This window comes from Gracilinanus agilis, chromosome 4 (genome assembly GCF_016433145.1).
Source record: "Gracilinanus agilis isolate LMUSP501 chromosome 4, AgileGrace, whole genome shotgun sequence".
NCBI classification, from domain to species: domain Eukaryota; kingdom Metazoa; phylum Chordata; class Mammalia; order Didelphimorphia; family Didelphidae; genus Gracilinanus; species Gracilinanus agilis.
Genome location: NC_058133.1, coordinates 494,741,081 through 494,762,468, shown reverse-complemented (window position 1 = coordinate 494,762,468; position 21,388 = coordinate 494,741,081). Strand labels below are relative to the sequence as shown.

Genomic DNA, 21,388 nt, shown 5'->3' with positions numbered 1-21,388 from the left:
CAAGCAAGCAATAAACAGAACAAACTGGAAATAATCAAAGAGGGAAGGCACTAGATGTGAAGGGGACTGCAAAAGGCTTCTTGAAGAAGACAGGATTTAGTGGAGATCTGAAGGCAGTCAGGGAAGTCCAGAGGTATAAATGAAGGAGGGTATTCTGGGCATGGGGGACAGATGGAGAAATGCCCAGAATATGGAAAAGGAAGTCATGTGGGAGAAACAACAAAGAAGCCAGAGTCACTAGATCACAGAGAATATGGAGAAGAATAAGGTATAAGACGAATGGAAAGGTCGGAAGGGGACAGCATAGGAAGAGCTTCTAACACCAGAAGATTTTCTATTGACTGGGGAGGGCTTGGCAGCCAATGGGGTTCATTTAATTGAGAGGGGAGGTTGTCTGGAAGAGACGTGGTCAGGCATGGACTTTAGGAAGATTCAATCCAACAGTTAAGTGGAGGAAGGACTGGAGTGGGGAGAGACTAGAAATAGGGAAATCTCCCAGCAAGCTACTGCAATAGTCAAGTTGTGGGGGGAAAGAAGAAGGCAGCTGGGTGGTATAGAAGACAGAGTGCTGGGTTTGGAATCAGGAAGCCTCACCTTCATGAGTTCAAATCTAGCCTGGGACACTTACTAATTATAAGACGAGGAAAATCACTTCACCCTGTTTGATACCATTTCCTTGTCTATTAAATAAGCTGGAGAAGGAAATGGCAAATCACACCAGGCTCTTTACCAAGAAAACCCCAAAAGGAATCACAAAGAGTCAGCCAAGACTTAACAACAGCAAATGGGGAGGAGAGCCTATACCAAAGGGGAGGCTGCAGTGTCAGAGAAGAAAAGGGGGACATAGATGAGGTACGTTTCAAAAGCAGAATCAACAGGACTTGGCAACTAATAGATATCGGGTTGAGATAGTAACCAGTAGACAATGACCTCTAGGTTGTGAGCCCAGAGGACTGGAATGGTGGTGACCTAGACAGGAACAGGCCATTTAGGAAGGAGACAGGACACAGAAAAAAAAACAATTAGTTTGGTTTGAGGCAAGTTGAGTTTAAGAGGTCTGTGGGACATCCAGTGTGAGATGTCTAACAGGCTATCAGAGATGTAACACTGAAGGTTGGGAGAAAGGTTAAGGGATGCATAAGGAGATCTGAAAATCATCCTGATAGAAATGATAATTAGATCCAAGGGAGCTGATGAGATTACCAAACAAAATAATAGAGAAAAGAGAAGAAGGTCTAAGATGGAGCTTTGGGATCACCCATAGTCAAGTGAGTATAACCTGGAGGAAGGTCCAGCAAAGGAGATGGACAAAGAGTGGTTAGACAAGTAGATAGACAGGTCACCAGGAGAGAGTGGTATCCTGAAAACCTAGAGAAGAGAATAGCATGGAGAAGAAGGAACTGATGTACAGTGTCACGGTTGCAAGAGACAGTGGCAAAAGGCATCTCAGTGATATCAAGAGAGCATTTGTTGAATGGTCCCAACAGGAAAGCAGGAAAAAGAATATACATTCTGCCTTGATCTCCTGCTATCATTTCAGTTTGTATAATCGATACTTCAATGACTTCTTTGGCGTGGATACTCCTTCCACTGACAAAAATTGCAACTGCTCTAAAACTTAGTTTTTCAGATTTCCTATGACTAAAAAGTTCATCACAGAGCAGCTGATCTGATGAGCCAATTAAACCTGGCTAATCTAATCTAGCTTTGTACAAGAGTCCACTGGACAGGGCCCAGGCTGGAAACCTTCACCAGCATTCTGTCAGAACAGCCTCCAAAAAGGAGTGGTCATTCCCATGCAACAAGGAGACAACAGAGTAGGATCACAGTGTTATATGATTGTCACCATATAAAAATCAGTGAAGACACCCAAACTTTATACATATAAAAATGGACTTAATTGGTCTTAATTTTATATTAAAATTTATCTTTTTAAACAGAACATAATTTGGTTTTTAAAGTTTTGGGTAGAGATCTTGTTCCCATTTTGTTCATAACTATTGAGAATGTTTATTTTATACTCATGGTGAAATGGTAGCCATACAACATAACGAAAAATGTGAATTAGAGCCAAAAGATCTCAGCCAAAATCCTGGTCCTTGCCACTCACTTAGGACCTGTGTGAACCTGAGCAAATCCCTTTAAGTCTGTGAGCTTCCACCTTCTCATCAGTGAAATGGGGAGTGGAATGGATTGTCTCTAAGGTTCCTCCCAGATCTTCATATGGATTCTCTGACAAGCAAATGTAGCTGGAGGGGCCTCACTGCTGAGCTATCCTTTAGCCCACCCACTTGCCAATTGAGTTACTGGGGAAAACAAATGAGTTGTTGCCCCAAGATGTGCAGGGTTACTGAGAAACATCATCTAGATCAGTGATTCCCAAAGTGGGTGCCACCGCCCCCTGGTGGGTGCTGCAGTGATCCAGGAGAGCAGTGATGGCCACAGGTGCATTGATCTTTCCTATTAATTGCTATTAACATTTTTAAAAAATTAATTTCCAGGGGGCTAAGTAATATTTTTTTCTGGAAAGGGGGTGGCAGGCCAAAAAAGTTTGGGAACCACTGATCTAGATCCACAGATTCTAGCAGCCCACCTGGCTGGCAGCGATAAAGACGGCCTAGAAGCCATGAAGACAACCACAATGTCCTCTCTCCATGGACTCCTAGGACTCCGGCAGGGAGAGGCTTCCATGCCTGAAGCCCCCAAATATGGGACTATATGACTTCGTGAGCTCCCCCCACACACACCTCTTCAGATTCTTGGCAACACGTCCGTCACGTGCATGCTTCTGAGGGAGGAGTGGCCCTCAGGAACATCAGAGAGGAAGGATGCGGCACGCATTTTCCTAGGTTCCCTGAGGGGAGACTGCAAGACAAGGGCAAGAAAATCCCCCAGAGAGAGCCAGGGCCCCCTATCCAATGTGGCAGTCCGTGCCACAAGGGTCACATTAGAGAGAGACAGACACAAATACCTGTGATGTCTTCTTATAGCTTCCCATCTCTCTGAGAGAAGACAGGAACATCAAACCATAAAGCAATAAGTGTCAGAGAGGAAAGGAATGTTAGGAACCACCTAATTCAAACCCGTCCTTTTATACAGGAGGAAACTGGCTTGGAGCGTCTGGCCCACAGCAAGCACTTCATACTTGTTGACCCTGATGATGACAGTGACTTGCCTGCTTGGTAAGAGATCTAAGACTGGCCAGGCCTTCTGCTGGCCTGTTCACACAGTGGTGACCCTCCTGCCACACCACCTGAAGACGAACATCTAAGGAACAATCCTATCTGACTCCCAAAGGGTGAATCCAAGAACGCTTGAGCTGATTTTCAGTTCTGATATACCCAGGAGTCGCACATTCCATGGACTCTGCTTTTAAACAATACAGCCGGGCTTGTTCAATCATGCCATAATCTTTCAGGGAACAGCCTCATAAACCATATGACTGAACGCCTAGCTTGAGCTCACCTGGTCGACCCTGAAGACTCAGATCTCAGCTCTCTGGGTTTATCTGGAACAGTTAAATAGCTGAGTTCAGTTACACAGCAGGATGTCTCTGCTCTGCCTCCCGACCCTTGAAAAGCTGTGGGAAAAGAGCTCAAGAATCCTCCTACCTGGTATCAAATGCCTAGAAAAGGGGTCAAGTCATGTCTCTGGATAATCAGATTTTCATATGCCTTCAATCGTCAATTCAGATACATATGAAGTGCTTCAATATTTTCAGCTCAATAAAGCAGCTAGGGGATGTAGGACAGGCTACTGCAGTTAAAAAGGCAGAGTGTGTGGTCCGAGAGGAAAAAACATGATTTATACAAAGGTTTAAACAAGCTTCCAACAGAGCCTATCATCCGCATACAGTATCCAGAAGTATGTAGTCCATTATCCAGAGGCATTTAGAACTAACAAACACAAAGGTGAAAGAGGAAAATGTTGTCATTAAAAGCTCAGGCCTTGGAGGTCAAGAAGCTAGTGGCTCAATGGACAGAGAGGCCAGGCCTAGAGATAGAAAGTCCTGGGTTCAAATCTGAACTCAGACACTTCCTAGCTATGTGATCCTGGGCAAGTCACTTAACCCCCACTGACTAGCCCTTACTGCCTTGAAAACCAATACACAGTATAGATTCTAAGACAGAAGATACAAGTTTAAAAAAAAAAAATTATGCTCCCTGCATCAACAACCCTGCAGTTTCTGTGACTCATCAATGAAAGTAGCAGAAAAGCATGGGTACACTGGGGGTGGGCCACAAGAAGAGACGAATAAAGAGTGACTTCAGTTCTGTTACATTTGTTCTTTAAATCTTTTTTACGGTGAACTTCATCCTCATCAAAAGCAAACAGTTTAATATACAAAGAATAGGAATAAGGACTGAATAAGAAATTCTGAATGACTATTACATATAGTTTGCTTCTTAAGCAAGAGAGAGGGCGGGAGAGAGAAATGGAGAGAGACAGAGAGACAGAGAAAGAGAAAGAGAAGGAGGGAGGGAGGGGAGAGAGAGAGAGAACGTTATATATGAGTCTATATATTAAATTTAACATATATCTAATTCATCTTTGTATTTTCAGTGCTGAGGCACTGACTAAATATACTAGCTGAAAATAACACAATACATATATATATATAAAATGGATACACACATTCAATTACTTTTAAACAACACTTAACTGAATGTATATAAAATGGAGGAGAGCTCAGTGGTACAGTGGATGGAGTGCCGAGTCTAGAGTCAGGAAGACTCACCTTCCTCAGTACAAATCTAGCCTCAGACATTTCCTAGCTGTGTGACTCAACACAGGCTCAACATCCTAGGCAAGTCACTCAACCCTGTTTGCCTCAATTCATCCGTAAAATGGGCTAGAGGAAATGGCACACCACTCCAGAATCTCTGCCAAGAAAACTCCAAATGGGATCCCAAGGAGTCAGACAATACTCAACAACAACAAATGTAAAATGGCAAATAAGACATGAGTTCTACCAGCCACAAAGAATTAAGAGGCACATGCTAGAAGTCCAAGTACCCATGAGATAGCCAAGGAAGGGAAGACCTTTTTTGACTGGAGAGAGGGATGGAGGATGGAGAAGGGCCCACCTAGCCTGAAAAGTGAAAGGACAAGTAGGTGGGTGAAGATCAGAGCATACCAGGTTCAGGGAATGGCAAATGCAAAGGCAGAGAAGAAGGAGAAAGAAGAAAGTTAGCCCAGCTTGACTGGCCTATAAAATAAAGGGAGAGGGGAACCTTGGAAGGCCAGACTAGAATTTGAGATTGATTCTGTGGGGCAAAAAGGAGCCCCTGAAAAACTCAGAGCATAAGGAATGGCACAATCAGATCTGAGCCTGAGGAAACATCATATGGCTGTCGGGCAGAGGACAGATTAGAAGGGGAGGACAGAGGAAAGGATGCAAGCTGGGAAGTCACTGCAGTGCTCCAAGCTGGTGGTAATGAGGTTCTATTGTAAAATGACAGCAATGAGAATAAAAATCAGCCAATCAATAAGGAATTTACCAAGTATTTCTGTGTGCCAGCCATTGTGCCAGGCACTGGGGAAACAAGGTCAAGGGATAACAATCTTACTCTCAAGTAGCTTGCATTCTGAAGGGGGAAGTAGTGAAACTATGTATAAGTATGGAAACAGAAGAGAAGAAATATCAATAAACACCTGGGAGTTTGAGAGGGAGGATAGGGATTAGCAGTAAGGAGGATGAGGAAAGGCTCCAAGGTGAAGGTGAGGCTTGAGCTGCATCCTGAAGGAAAAGGGCCTCGATGAGGTGGAAGCAAAGAGAAAGTCCCTGGAATCCCACAGTGCCATAAAATGGCCCCACGTGAAGAATGCAGAGAAGCTTTGGAAGATTTGTAGATAACTAATGATGCAGAGAAAAGTAAACAGAACTAGAGAGTAGATATTGTAAATGGGGAAAAGAACAACAAAATAACCCAAAGCAGATTTCATCAGTCATGAAGGACAATCTCAGCCCCAGGAAGAGCTCAGAGAAGATATGGTCTCACCTTTTTTCTGAGGTGGTGTAATAATTAATTGCATGGCAATATGGAAATCAGGATAATGGACAGTTACCTGATTAGAATATAGAATGAACTGAGCCAACAGGAGCTGGCAGGTGCCAAGGCAGTTGAGGCTCAGGTATATAAGGAAGGATTTGAACTGAGAAGAGATCTCAATTTCGAGATTAGGCTTGGAGCGGGTGGGCTTCTGGTAAGGGTAGGCTATGGGTCAACTTAATTTACCAGCAACATGCACCAACCAATTTCACCATCCCTGATCCTGTGTTAACCTTATCTTGAATAATCTGATCCTGAGTTAATCACCAAGAAACAACAACATCTAAGAGCGGAGTAACCTGATTTAGGCTGAGGCCAGTCTGGCCCAATCAGACTGGCAACTGGCAAATCTGACCATCATCAAATCAAATACCATCATTAGCATCATTAGCTTTAGTTACTTAAGGACTTCCTATTTCCCTCCTTCCCAGTCATTACCCTGCTTCCCCTCCTAAGCCTGTTAGCATTAAATCTTCAAACTTACCTTAGATTTGGTATCATCTCTAATCTTAGGGCTTAGTGATTACATCCTTGGGATATTTAAGGAAAGAGGAGAATTGTACCAGTTATAGCAAAGTATAATTCGCAGTCAATCTAGCGTTATGCAATTTAGGCCAGAAAGTCAGTTAGAGAAGTAGCTGTATAATTCTAACAATAGATTATTTATCTGGCTGACTATTCTGGGACACTGTTAAATCTGAAGTTGGGTTCAGCAGATTCACTATATCTTAACAACAACTAATGCTGTAGGGGTTCTTTATGTTTCACTACTTCAACTTAAGTGTTTCTCTTGGGGTTCACCCACTATACCCAGCTTCAGAACCTCATAACATTAGGATTAGCATAACAGTGGGGACCACAGAGGTAGAATATTCCATACAATGTCAGACTTTTTCAGCACATTGGTTAGTTTTGCTGAATTATTCTTACCCTCTTTTCTCCTCTTTGTTACACAGGTCTGCTTTCTGGGAGAAGGAGAAGGAAAATGATTTAAAATAAAAGAAACCAATAAAATTGACTTTAAAAGAGAAAAGCTAAGCAGAACCAGGAGCAGAGTATTCACCATGATGATAATAAAAAGAAAAACACCACCACAAGGCAGCCAGTTGAGAGTAAGGGCCAATCTCTCAGTGGCAAGGTTCGTCAGTCAAGAAATATGCATTTATTAGGCATCTACACTGTGCCAGTCATTTTGCTGGCATGGGGATACAATGAAAAATAACAGTTCCTGCCCTCACAGAGCTTCCAGGGACCAGCCACAAGCTCTATGGCAATGCTTTAGCTTATATGTTTTTGTCTCAGGAGCAGGGAAGGCTAGTAGAATGCTAAGAAATGACAATGAGATAAAAACAAAAGGCAGCACATGCTACTTTTTCAAAATCAATATATAGGGGGCAGTTGAATAGCTCAGTGGATTGAGAGTCAGGCCTAGAGACAGGAGGTCCTAGGTTCAAATCCAGCCCAAACAATTCCTAGCTGTGTGACCCTGGGCAAGTCACTTAACTTAACCCTCATTGCCTAGCCCTTACCACTCTTCTGCCTTGGAACAATACATAGTATTGATTCTAAGGCAGATGGTAAGGGTTTAAAAAAAAAAAAAATACATGTAATCTGAAAAAAAAGAAAGAAAAATAAATTAGAGGAAAAAAACAATAAATAAAAATAAAATGGCCCAGAGACCCAACTAACATGAAGGCCCCCATCCCAGGCAGCCTAACATATGCCAACTTCCTATCTATGAACCTGCCAACCCCTGCCTGCACCTGGTGGGCACCAAGACCTCAGTCTGGTTCTTGCTGCACGGATAGACACAGTGACCCCAAAATATCCGCCAAAAAGGAGAGGACATGCCTAGCAGGGCCCTGCCTCTAGGCCAAAGGCTATGCTGTTCCACATCTGCCAGAGGCATCTCTCAAGGCAATTGTCCCCCACAGAAAGTTTTTGGATCTGATTTCAGATTTCAGAGGGAAAAGCCTAGCTAATGAGGAGGGCCACAGCAGGCAGGAGCTCCCAGGGACAGGCTGGGCCCACTCCCACTGTGTGTTCCCTGAGGCATCCCTCAGCCAGGGGATCCACTCCTCAGGGACCTGGGAGGAGGCAACAGACGTGGTTCAAGCACAAGCATTTCTGAAGCAGGGCTGAAGGACCCCTTAAATTCATGAAACGCAGAGGATCACCAATCACGCTGAAGTACAGTTATCGAAACATTAAAAAACAAAGTTTACAGACCCTGGATTAAGACCTGAGGCCCGCAGAAGCCATGGTCTCACACTGCTCTGACTAATCAAAGCTTGGATAAAAGTAATAGCTTTGGATGGGAGTTCCTGGGTCTGAATTTGACCTAGTTGTATGACCCTGGACAAGTCACTTAACCCCAAATGCACAGCCCCTTACACTCTTCTGCCTTGGAACCGATTACTTAGTATTGATTCTTAGATGGAAGGTAGTGGGCAGCTATGTGGCTCGGTGGATTGAGAGCCAGGCCTAGAGACGAGAGGTCCTGGGTTCAAATCTGGACTCAGATACTTCCTACCTATGTGACCCTGGGCAAGTCACTTAACTCCCATTGCCTAGTCCTTTCTTCTGCCTTGGAACCAATACACAGCAACAAATCTAAGATGGAGGGTATGATGATTAGATTAAATCTAAAGATGGGTAGGGTAGATTTAATCTAATTATCACAAAGGGGGTAGGGGTTTAAATAAAAAAAAGGTAAAGATTTTAAAAAATAATAATAAATAAATCATTTTGAACCTGAACAAGCCACAAGAAAGGTTAGAATCTTACAACAATAGCCTTCCCTATTCTAGCCTTGCCAAGGCCTAAATGCTTATTAAATAGAATGACATAGAAGCCTTTTATCTTTCGGGCTATAGGCCTGTGGGGTGGTCAGTTAGTAAACCCAATATTAATTCTTTCACCCAAACAAGCATAGTTCAGGCTTCTCAGGAATTGGTTTTGCTAAACAGCTTCTCACCGATCTAGAGAATTGAGAGAATTGAGAGAATTGAGAACGCCACCCAAACAACAAGACTTCGTGGTCTTTTTCCTGCTCTGCTTCGCTGACACTAGTCTGAGTTACCCCAGAAACTTTTAAAAGAATTTGAAAAGTATATCATACGAGCCACCCACCCATCCCCCCCAAATGTGGATTTTTTTTAAATACATAAAAATAAAACATGCCACATGACACAGAGCTAGTTACCCCATCCACGAATATCCACCCCCCAAAAAGGCACCAGAATCACCAACTGCACGAAGGGGCTCGTGTTGGCACCGAACACTAATTAACTTTTATACAGGCTACTGGGAGGGCTGCCCTACAGAATTTTACAACACCAGCATGGAGCAGGATTCTAAAAGCCAATGAACAGAGACATTCAGTTTAATAGAAATACTCATTAAGCCTCACAGCCTGAGCTGTTTTCTGCATGCTGCCGAAGCAAGTCTTTCCATCCTTATTTGAGCAATGTCTAGCCAGTTTCCTGAGAATCCAAAGAGCAGAAACTTCGGGCTTGATGCCATAAATTCAATGAACTAATTTATCACTAGCTGCTGATCAGCATCAGTGGAGGGAATGTCTAAACCGAGAGCGCCCCACATCAATAAAATCATAGGTCCAGACCTCGCCCAACAACAACAACAAAAATCTTTCATTAAATTCAAAATTGACCTCGTATTATTCTGTTAGAGCATAATGCTTTTGCTTATAAAAATCATTTGTCTACCAGTCCCCCCAAATATTAAAAGAATAAATCATGTTTCAAGGCGTTATACGGCTCTTTTGGCCAGACGTACAAAATGCATTTACCGATTTCAAAAAATGAGTATTTAGTGTAAAAAAAATATGTACAAGAAATGTACAAAAGGAGTCATTTTGTATATTTACCAAAAGCCCCCTTTTTTAAAATTTGAGCAGCAGCTTCTTTTACTATAATATAATATAACCTTTGCTACATTACAGAGATAACTTAATAGAGATTATTATAGAGACAGCCTAATCATAAGCTGACCAAACACAGCAGGAAGGAGTGAAGGTCAGTTAACATTCTCTTCCTTAAAACCATCAAGAATTACTCTTCTTACAGAGAAAGTTGAATTTCTTTTTTTTTAATAGATCAGACATTTTATGGGAAAATACAACAATCACCAAAGGATGGGTAGAGTTAGACGCTAATTTTCACTGGATGGCTCTTTCTTCTATAAAAATGTTTATTCAAATCTGACCTCAAACACTTCCTAGGCTGTGCAAACCCTGGGCAAGTCACTAACATTTGTTTGCCTACCCTTTTATCCTTCCGTTATTAGAGTTTTACTAAAACAGAAAATTAAGGGTTAAAAAAAAATGCTTTGCACAAAGTAAGTGCTGAATAAAAGCTTCATTCATTCATTTAATTTTAACAAGATTCTAACTCTGCCAGAGTTCTAGGTATTTAGTGGCATAAAAGATATGGATTTTTTTCCCTCCTTTTTTGCCTAGGAAATTGAGAGGTTAAAATATTCCCGCACTCTAAACATAATAAACCCAGGGACAGAATGTATGTCATACACTGCTAAACTCATGATATCAATCACTACTATCATTTCTAGAGGGAAATTTGCTGCTCTGAAATTAAGCCAAGGTGGGAAAGACAACCAAATTTGAAGGAAATGGAGATTTCAAGACAAGACAAAATGATGACAAGGAAAATATTAAACCAAATATTGATCCAAAATCCTGAAAAATGATATATGTGCATCATATATACATATGCAATTATTATAATAATGTAAATGAAAAGAACCTTAAAATGATTTATCATTAGAATAGTCCATCTTGACCCCAACAAAGCTGAAGAATGGCACTTCTCTCCTTTTCTTCCTTAGAGAGAAGGCAATGAGAAACAGGGAGATTACGAAGGGATAGAGGCAGGGGATTATAGATTCAGAATGCTGCATATGCCATCTAATAAGGGCATCACTCTATCAATAGGTTTGACTTTAATTCTTTTCCTTGTTAAAAGAGACGGTGAATTAGAGGTAAAGAAAGCAAAGTAACTTAAAAAGGGCAAGGATGAAAAAACCCCAAATCAATAAATTCCTAAATGACTTTTTGTTTTAAAGAAAGAAAGAAATCAACAGTCATTTTCTCATGTACTCTATACTGAACAGACATCCCATTTGCTACTGAGATGGCTTAATCAGAGTTTGGACATTCCCAGTCACTCATCAATCAAATGCAGATTTGATTGGCAAGTCTGGCTACACTTGAGGTGCCTGAATAATCACCATCCCAAACATTCCTCACCTGATCTCTGTCGGAAACTGAGCATTGGTGACCAGGAAGCTGGAAATTCTGTGCTGGTGTAGCAGTTTCAAGAAGCTGTTGATTTCTGGGTACATGATGGGCTCTCCTACAAGCGACAGGGCACAATGTTTCACCTGCAGACCTTCCTCTAAGCGTTCGGCTTTCACACCAGGAACTCCTAGAAAAGGAACACAAGGAAGCTGACCCAAAAGGGTATACAGATACCAAAGACTTCTTGTCACTTTCTAACTGGATCAGACAAGGGAGAAGGACTGCCAACTGATTCTGGATACAGCAAAAAAAAGGTGGTAGAAGCATTTGCAGGAAAGAGAAAGAGAAAAAGGTTTCTTTGATTCAGAAGAATGTCAACAACTGCTCCTTAGTTTAACTATTATTGATTGATTAAACAATACAGGCAATCCTCAATTTTCTAACAGACTGTCTTCCCAAATTCTGTTTGTTACTGGAAGGAGAAGCTATCTCAGCAGTATTCAATTTAATAAACTTTATTAAGTATCGATTATATACAAGACCACATGGAGGAGGGGACAGAGAACTGGCCTCAAAGCCTGAAAGACCTGGGCTTATATATTGCCTTTGGACAAATACTAGTCCTGTGACCTTGGATAAGTTATTAATCCTCTCCGTGTTTTAAGAAGTTACTGGAAAATTGCTAACATGGATTGATAGAAGGCATTCTCTCTCCTGGGAATTCCCTGTAACAGTGAAATTACAGGTCCAGACCCCATCCCTATGGCCAAGGCACTGTGCTAGAGACTGGGCATTCCAAGATGAAAAGGGGGAGTCTCAGGCCTTGAGGAGCTTATAATCTAAGGGGGGATCTATAGAGAGGAACAGAAACACCACTTAAAGAATACAGCAGATCATCTTGAATATCAATCACTTTTTTTAAAACAAAATTTTTTTAAATTTATTAATTTTTAAGTATTTTTCCATGTTTCATGTTCTCTCCCTCTTTCCTCCTTCCTCCCTCCCAGATCTGACAAGCATTTCCACTGGATTATACATGTATTATCACTCAATGCCTATATTTCCATATTATTCATTTTTGTAAGAGTAATCTTTAAATGAAAATTTTTGATCAATGTCTAAGAAAAGAAACCTCTCTCCTCCTCCGTATGAGAAGTCGCCTCTCTCAGTTAATAAGTCTCTAGGAATTCTGAATGGTAAACAAATTGATCCCTTCTCTCCTTGGTGCAAAATTCCAGTCTGACTTCTCCAATTCAGCTACCAATTGGTCCTAAATATAAGGTTATTTGGTGGTCGATGGGACACTACTGAACAAAACAATAAAACTGATCACGATGTACTCTAAGAAGATTATGCTAAGAGTAAAAGGATGGATCGTGGGGAAAAGGGAGGATGAGACTGCCTGCTGCCTGGCCTCTCCAAAGTGTCTCCATCTTTGGAGATCAGAAATTAGCAGCAGGCAAGCCTAAAACAAATAACTTCTCCTCATACACTAAGTACCTCCTCTAGTTCAAAACTACCTACACATTTGTGAAGAAATTATATATCTGGATTCCCTGTGGAGCCTAGGGATTGTTCCTGGAAGTGCCTAGACATAAGCTTTTTTTTTTTTTAATTCACTGATGGAATCCTTTTTTCCTATGGTGATTCAGTTCAATACATCACATGTAGAATGAAATGTGTTCCAGTTACAGAGGACAGACAGCCTATGCAAAGGCTCCGAGATGGGAGATAGGATATTATGCACAAGGAATAGCCAAGTAGGAAAGTGTGGCTCAGACACATATGAGGAAAGGGGAGTGATGAGCATTTCTCCTAGAAATGGAGGATGGAGACAGGCTGTAAAGAGCTTTAAATGCCAAACAGAAGAATCTGTATTTCATAATGGGTTTTTAACAATCAGGGACCATTTCATCTTTATAGCTGTCCCCCAAACAGGGGAGCCACTGAAAAAAGTCCAATGCATTGAACTGAAATGCCACAGACACGTGTTCCACCCCCATGCAAGAGGAGCAACACAGGGTCCATCGAGAAATGAGTTATGTTCAGAGGGAGATATCGTGCAGCAGCAAAAGCCACTGCCTTCCATTCATCACTGGTAAACATCTAACTGCTCTAACAAGGATTTTTTTCTCCTGGCTTCTTTGGTTAAGTGGTTTTCCTAGTGCTGGGTGCTTAGTAGATGGAGCCCTGATGGCATCTGTGTGATGACTGTCTGCCCTGGTACAAGCACCTCCCTCCCTCCCTGCCTTCTCACATCATGGCCATTGAATGGCCATTCAATCATCAGCTGCAAAAAGGTGCCATACAGTCATTGACTCTGGTCAAGTCATTAACTTCTATGTGCCTCAAGTAATCTCTTTTATCTTTTAAAAGTCACTGAAGGTTGAAGATCTTCATGAGTGAAAGGAGTCACAAAATCACAAACTTAAGTCAGAGACCACATCATACTAGCCAAAAACAAAAGTAACCCCCCATTACCTACTCAACAAATGGTCCTTCTGCCTCTACCTAAAAGACCCCAAGGATGGGGAGCCCCCCACATTTTTTTTTAACCCTTGTACTTCAGTGTATTGTCTCATAGGTGGAAGATTGGTAAGGGTGGGCAGTGGGGGTCAAGTGACTTGCCCAGGGTCACACAGCTGGGAAGTGGCTGAGGCCGGGTTTGAACCTAGGACCTTCTGTCTCTAGGCCTGACTCTCACTCCACTAAGCTACCCAGCTGCCCTAGCCCCCCACATTTTAAGGCACTCTACGGAACTTTTGGATGACTCTACTTGTTAGGAAATGTTTCCTAATATCAAACCTAAATTAGCCTTTTGCAAGTTCCCTCTAGCATTCGTTTTTCTGAAACACTGCTACCTGTGTCTCCCCCATTTTATACGAGTGAAGTTGACTTTTTGTACCCGCAGGCAAGACTTTACATTTATCCTGTCAAAAAAGGAAAAGTGGTTAGCCTGGCATGACTTACCCTTTTTTTTTTTTAACTCTTACCTTCTGTTTCAGAATTGATACAAAGTATTGGTTTCAAGGCAGAAGAGTAGTAAGGCTTAGGTAAATGGAATTAACTCATTTGTCCAAAGTCATATAGCTAGGAATTACATGAGAGCACATTTGAACCCAGGACTTCCCATGTCTCCAGGCCTGGCACCCTATCTACTGAGTCCATGACTGCCCCCATGACCACTCTTCTTTTTTTTTTTTTTAAATCCTTACCTTCCATCTTAGAATCAATACTATGTAGTGTTCTAAAGCAGAGGAGTGGTAAGGGCCAGGCAATAGGGGTGAAGTGACTTGCCCAGGGTCACACAGCTAGGAAGTGTCTGAGGTCAAATATGAACTCAGGACCTCCCATCTCTAGACCTGGCTCTCAATCCACTGAGCCACCCAGATGCCCCCCACCCCGACCACTCTTGATGAAGATTTACTGTCATCATTGATTAACTTTCTAGACATTCACCATCTGTTCTATGACCTCTTCTAGAATTTTCCCAGAATGGAAGTCGAACTCACTGGCCTTTAGTTTAATGACTCTGTTCTCTTCCCTTTTATTTGAAAATAGGGGCATTGGCCCTTCTCCCATTTCATGGCACCTCTCCCATTAGCCATAATCTTTCAATAGGCCTGACAATAACTCAGCCATCACATCTGTCAGCTCTTCCACAATCGGAGATTATAGCACATCTGGACCAAGGGGCTTGCATTTAACAAAGGCAGACAGATACTCTCTTATAACCTTTTTGCTTATTATGGCTATCACCTCCCTGGTCAGTCATTCTCTTTTCTAAGGGAAACAGGCACAAAACAACATGGGTAGCCCTGCCTTCTCTCTGGAGTCAGTTATTCGCATCTCATACTGCTTTCCCCAAGACAAAATTTGGGCCCTTCTGGGATCTTCCATTTTCTCAACAGAGTTTTAACTTCCTGGAGATTTTTCCTAAAATGTAGTACTCCAAAGTAAATAGCCCAGATGATGTCTGCCAAGGCAAAGTAGAGCAGGACTCTCAACTCCCTCATTCTCAATCGTCTGCCTCTCTTAATGTAGCCTAAGATCACATTAATTTGGGGGGAGGGGAGGGTACACTTCTACATCACAATATTGGCTCGTATTGAGCTTGAAGTCCACTAAAACCCCAAGATCTTATTCAGACAAATAGCTATCCAGCCACAGCTCAGCTGTCTTGTACATGTGGAGTTGACTTTTTTTTAATCCAAATAAAGGACTTCACATCTGTCCTTGACAAATTTCATCTTATTAGATTCACTCTAAAGTTTTAGCCTGTTGAGATTGAATTTGGATCTTGATATTCAACATGTAGGGTCATGGGACAGGGCCAGGTTAGAGCATGATGGGACCTCAGAGGCCAGCTCTTCCATTGCTTCATTCACAGATGAAGAAGCTAAGGCCCAGGAAAAATCAAAACTCAGTGATTTGTTGAAAGTCATATAGATAGTGAGCATCAAAGACAGGATTTGAAACCAAGTTTTCTCTAGACCTAGAACCAGAGCTTTTTCCACTAGAGTACACACAAACTCCCAATTCTCAATCCTTGACTTTGTGTCATTTGCAAATTTGATAAATATGTTCTTTTCCTCTTTCTCTTTCCAAATCACTGATAAAAATGTTAAACAGCATAGATCCCTAGACACTCCACTAGAGACCTCCTTTTAGGCTGACAAATAAACACAACTCTGGATATGGTCATTCTAACACCTATAAATCCAACTAATGTTCACCTAGTTGTTACCTAACCTACAACACTAACTATGTCAAAAATGAAAAAGTTTAGCCTAGAATTACCTGGTTTTGATGAAGTCACACTGGCTCATGGATGTAATGAGTGTCACTAACCATCTCTTAACTCTGACAGCAATCAAAGGCAAGCTCACTGGCCTAGAGCCTATAAATTCTCCTTCCTTCTTTCCTTCCTCCTTCATTCTTCCTTCCTTCTTTCTTTCTTCTCTTTCTCTTTTTCACAAAACCATACAAGGATTGATTGAAGGAACCAGTGATGTTTAGCCTGGAGAAATGATTTAAGAAATGAGGGGACTAGAGGCAACCTGATTGCTATCTTCAGCTATATACGGACTGTCAGGAGGAAGAGCTCTGCTAGACCCAGAAAATTGCAAAAATACAGATTTCAATTCAAATTTCCTAACAATCAGACCTGTCAAAAAATGAACACTCTACCTTAGCTTACCATACATGTTGGCACACAGGCTGGGCTGACCACTTGCTAGGTAGTGTAAAGGAATTTCTGCCTCTGAATAAGTTAGACTTGATGGTAATAAAGGTACTTTTCCTTTCTTTTTTAAAATATTTAATCTTCCATCTTAGAATCAATACTAAGACTCTTTTCAACCCAGAGACTCTAGGACTCTTTCCTTAAGCCCATCAGAGGCTCTACATGATGTGCTAGAGGCCTTCCCTTGGGGCTTTTAGTGATTTCTATCTACCAAGGGCAGCCCTTGGGTTTCATATGCTGTAGTCAACCAATGAGTACTATTAAGCACCTATTATACATATCATAAACTGTGTTAGGCCTAGGAATAAAAATATAAAAAAGGGGGCAGCTGGGTAGCTCAGTGGATTGAGAGCCAGGCCTAGAGATGGGAGGTCCTAGGTTCAAATCTGGCCTCAGACACTTCCCAGATGTGTGACCCTGGGCAAGTCACTTGACCCCCATTGCCCACCCTTACCACTCTTCTGCCTTGTAGCCAATACACAGTATTGACTCCAAGACAGAAGGTAAGGGTTTAAAAAAAAATATATACACACACACACACACACACACACACACACACACACACACACAAAAGCCCTCTAATCAATATGTTTACATTCTACTAGGGGAGACAATATATAAAGAGAATCAACAGTGGCTCAGAGAATAGAATGCAAGGCCTGGAGAAAGGAAGTGCTGAGTTCAAATCTAGACACAGACACCTCCTGGATAAGTCACTTAACCCCCACTGCCTAGTCTTTATCACTCTTCTCCTTTGGAACTCATACTTAGTATCAATTCTAAGGCAGTGTGAAAGGGAATTTTTTTTATCTCAACTTAATCAAGTACTTGGAGTGCTCCACCCTTTTAACTTAATCAGTAGTCAGGAACTTGTGAATCACTTTGATAAGAGTTTACACCCTCAGAGGATGAGAGGTGGATCCCACAGACACTGACCCCTGGGCAGTGCTAGGCAAATTGAGACTTTGATTGGTTCCTGAGATGTGACAGACCAGCCTACAGTGAAAGGAAGGAGGAACCTGAGAGACAGGAAGTGACATGGAGGAAACAGCTTATAAAAGCCAGCCAAGAGCATTCTGAGTGACTTCTTCTGCTTCTGCTGCCCTGGTGGATCTTACTGAGGGAGGACCTCTGTGTTGGTGTCTCTGCGTTGGAGTCTCTGCATTGGATTCTTTTGTGTGGTACTTCTGCATTGGAGGACTTCTGCTTTGGAGGCTGAGACTCTCCTGCTCCTCTGGCCAGAGATTGGAACTTTGTCAGGGAGCAAGCTAGATTTCCTTGGAGCAGACTTATGAGTGGTAGTCTATCTCTATCCTGCTGTAATAAAGCTACTAAAGCTGCTAACAGCTTCGTGACTTAAGAGTTAATTTTATAAATGGCGACCACAATAATTTTTTTTAAATTCTCATATTTGCCAAACCCATTTTTAATTATTACAACAGAAAGTAAAAGTTATTTTTTTAAAGAGAATCAATACAACATGATTGAATCCCAGGTAATTGGGGAGGGAAAGCACAAATAACTAGAAGGAAACAGGAAGCGGTGTTTAAACTATACCTGGAAAGGAGCAGAGGAATTCTACAGGACAAAGGGAAGTAGGAAACACGTTCTAGGCAAAGCCAGGACAGAAGAATGGAGCTGAGAGCCAGAAGGCAGCTTCTACTATATGGCAATGAGGGAAAGAGAATAATGTTTGATAAGCCTGGAAAGGTAGGCTGCGACCAGGCTATAAAAGGACTTAAACGTTAAACGGTGCTTTTTATTTTATCCATAGAAGCAATAAAGAGTCACTGCAGTTTACTTGATAGAAAAAAGATGAGGTGAGTAGCTACCTAAGGAAAGTCACTTTCATTCTTATTCAATCCGAATGAAGTTCTGTCTCCTTTGGTAAGGTCTCCCATGTGGTGGAAGCTTCCTCTTTTTTTTAAACCCTTCCTCTCCCTCTAAGAATCAGGACTGTATTGGTTCTAAGGCAGAAGAGCAATAAGGGATGGGCAGTGGGAGCTAAATGACTTGCCCAGGGTCACATGGCTAGAAGTGCCTGAGGTCATATTTGAACCCAGGCCCTCCCTCCTCTATAGTTATACAAGTCACTGGGGGGTCTACTTACTCTAGGACACATCTTTTTCCATCATCCTAGATGTCCCTACAATGTAAACTGTCTTAAATGATGGCGTTCCAAGAGTTTCAGGCATATGGCATCACCAGGACCACAGTATCATAGAGATCTAAAGCTGGAAGGAACCTCAGGGGACAGCTAGTCAAAATCCCTCATTTTGGAGGCAAGGAAACTGAAGCTAAGAAGCATTCAGAAAATTGCCAAAGGTCAAAGGTAGAAAACAGCAGAGGCAAAATTCTAGTCCAAAACCCCCTAATTCCAATTCAGATTTCCATTGCACCACTGGTAAAAAAAGGCTATCTCAGAAAAAGCTAAGTGGCTCAGTGATTTGAGAGCCAGGACTAAAGATGGGAGTTCCTGAGTTCAAATCTGGCCTCAGATACTTCCTAGCTGTGTGGTCTTGGGCAAGTCACTTAACCCCCATTACCTAACCCTTACCCCTCTCTTCTACCTTGGAACCAATATACAGTATTGATTCTAAGACAGGCAGTAAGGATTTTTTATTAAAAGAATATCTTGGAGGGGGGTAGCTCATTGTATTGAGAGCCAGATGGGAGGTCCTAGGTTCAAATCTGGCCTCAGACACTTCCCAGCTATATGACCCTGGGCAAGTCACTTGATCCCCCATTGCCTAGCCCTTACCATTCTTCTGCCTTGAAGCCAATACACAGTACTGACTTCAAGAGAGAAGGTAAGGGTTTAAACAAACAAATAAACAAACAAACAAGCAAATAAATAAATAACTGAATAAATAGATAAATAAAAATAATAAGTAAATAGATAAATAAATGAATGAATGAATGAATGGATGGATGGATGAATGAATGATTTAATAAATTAATGAGTAAGTAAATAAATAAAGAAGTATCTCAGGGATAGCTAGGTAGCATAGTAGAGAGCCAGGCCTAGACTTTGGAGGTTCTGGGTTCAAATCTGACCTCAGACCCTTCCTAGCTGTGTGACCCTGAGCAAGTCACTTAACCCAACTGCCTAGCATTTACTCTTCTGTCTTAATAATTTAAAAAGAAAGTAACAGTTTAAAAAAAAATAAATATCTCGGAATCAGTTCCCAAACATGCTCCATCTGAATCTCCCTGGCCTAGTCAATTCTGAGCCAAGCTCATAGTCTACCTGTACAGCCTGTCTAAGGCACAGACAGAGAGAGATGAACTCATTCAATACTTCCCATCCCATTGCATATTGTAATCTGGGCAATTTTCATTTTCATATGCTTTGGTTTTATTCAGCGTGGATCATTTGGCTGATCCATCTTGAATAACTCTGTAACTTCACTAACAAGACTTTATAGTAATCCAGGGCTCAGTACAATTAGTACAATGTTATTTGCTTTCACTAGAGGCATAATCCTTTGAGTTGGACTCTGTACAGGATATCCTGGCAAATACCTTCGATGAGCAAAGGTTTTCCTTTGTTTTATGCTCCAATGGATGCTCACACTCAAGTGAAAACAGCCAAGCTCACAAGTTTAAGAGAATGCAAAATGAAAACACTTCCAGAAGTCCTTGGCTTGTGGGGGGAAGAAGGGGAGGAAGTACCATCCCATCCATGTTCTTTTTCATTCTTTTTGAACCTTCTTGTCCTTGAGATTTTTTTTTTTAACCCTTACCTTCTATCTTAGAATCAATACAGAGTATCAGTTCCAAGGCAAAGTGGTAGGGGATAGGCAGTTGGGGTTAAGTGACTTGCCCAGAATCATACAGCTAGGAAGTATCTGAGACAAAGTTTGAACTCGGGATTTCCCATCTCTAGACTTGGCATTCTATCCACTGGGCTACCTAGCTGCCCTTTGATATCTTTAAAAATCCATCCCTAAAATGTCTTTAAAACTGTCACTGCCCACACAAATTTCTTCTATATGTTTTTGGTGAAATGAGCCTTTCTTCTTAATTTCTTCATGTCTCAAAGTCTTTCCTGACAAGAGGAGAGAGATGATGAAGTCTGATGTGATGGTTCCACTCACCTTGACTCTGAAGGTAGACTGGCACAATTCTGTTCATTTCAGCAAACTTTATAAAGCTCCCACCATGTGTGAGATTCTATGCTAGGTGCTGAGGACAAAAAGATCCTGCTCAAGTTAATATCTGATGAATGTCTTCTTTCCACTTCCATCTCTACACACCCTTGGGATGTCCTGTCTGAGGGGTGGGTTAAGCCAAGCTTTGTTTCCAAGCACGTTTGCTTCTCTTACATGCTTTTGGCTGTCTTTTGAGGTGACACCATTCAACATCATCAACCTCCTCCCTCAATAATGTGTCTCATGGTGCATGTCATGTTGCCCTTGGTAGATGTGTCTCTCTGCTCAGCAGAAAGATCAGGTTTTTACTGATACAGTTTCTGGTCTCATTAGCATAGTGTCTGGCACATAGTAGGCTTAATAAATGTTTGTTAAAAGGAATTGAATTTAAACTACTTTAAGAAATGAGGATAGAGAGAGACAGCTGGGTGGCTCAGTAGATAAAAGTGCCAGGCCTAGAGAAATATTTCCTAGCTATGTGACTCTGAGCAAGTTACTTAACCCCCACCGCCTAACCCTATACTCTTCTTCCTTGGAATCAATACATACTATTGATGCTAGGATGAAAGGTAAGGATTAAGAAAGAGAGAGAGAGAGAGAGAGAGAGAGAGAGAGAGAGAGAGAGAGAGAGAAAGAAAGAAAGAAAGAAAGAAAGAAA

General features: G+C 41.7%; 1 protein-coding gene across 1 annotated transcript in view; it reads right to left on the bottom strand.

Annotated features, from left to right (window-relative positions):
- The window catches only part of LOC123244524 (S-adenosyl-L-methionine-dependent tRNA 4-demethylwyosine synthase TYW1-like), a 282,947-nt gene that overhangs the window by 156,244 nt on the left and 105,315 nt on the right, over positions 1-21,388 (bottom strand). Inside the window, exon 12 of the mRNA XM_044673037.1 lies at positions 11,341-11,518. Coding sequence (XP_044528972.1) covers positions 11,341-11,518 — 178 coding nt within the window. The remainder of the gene's footprint in view (positions 1-11,340; positions 11,519-21,388) is intronic.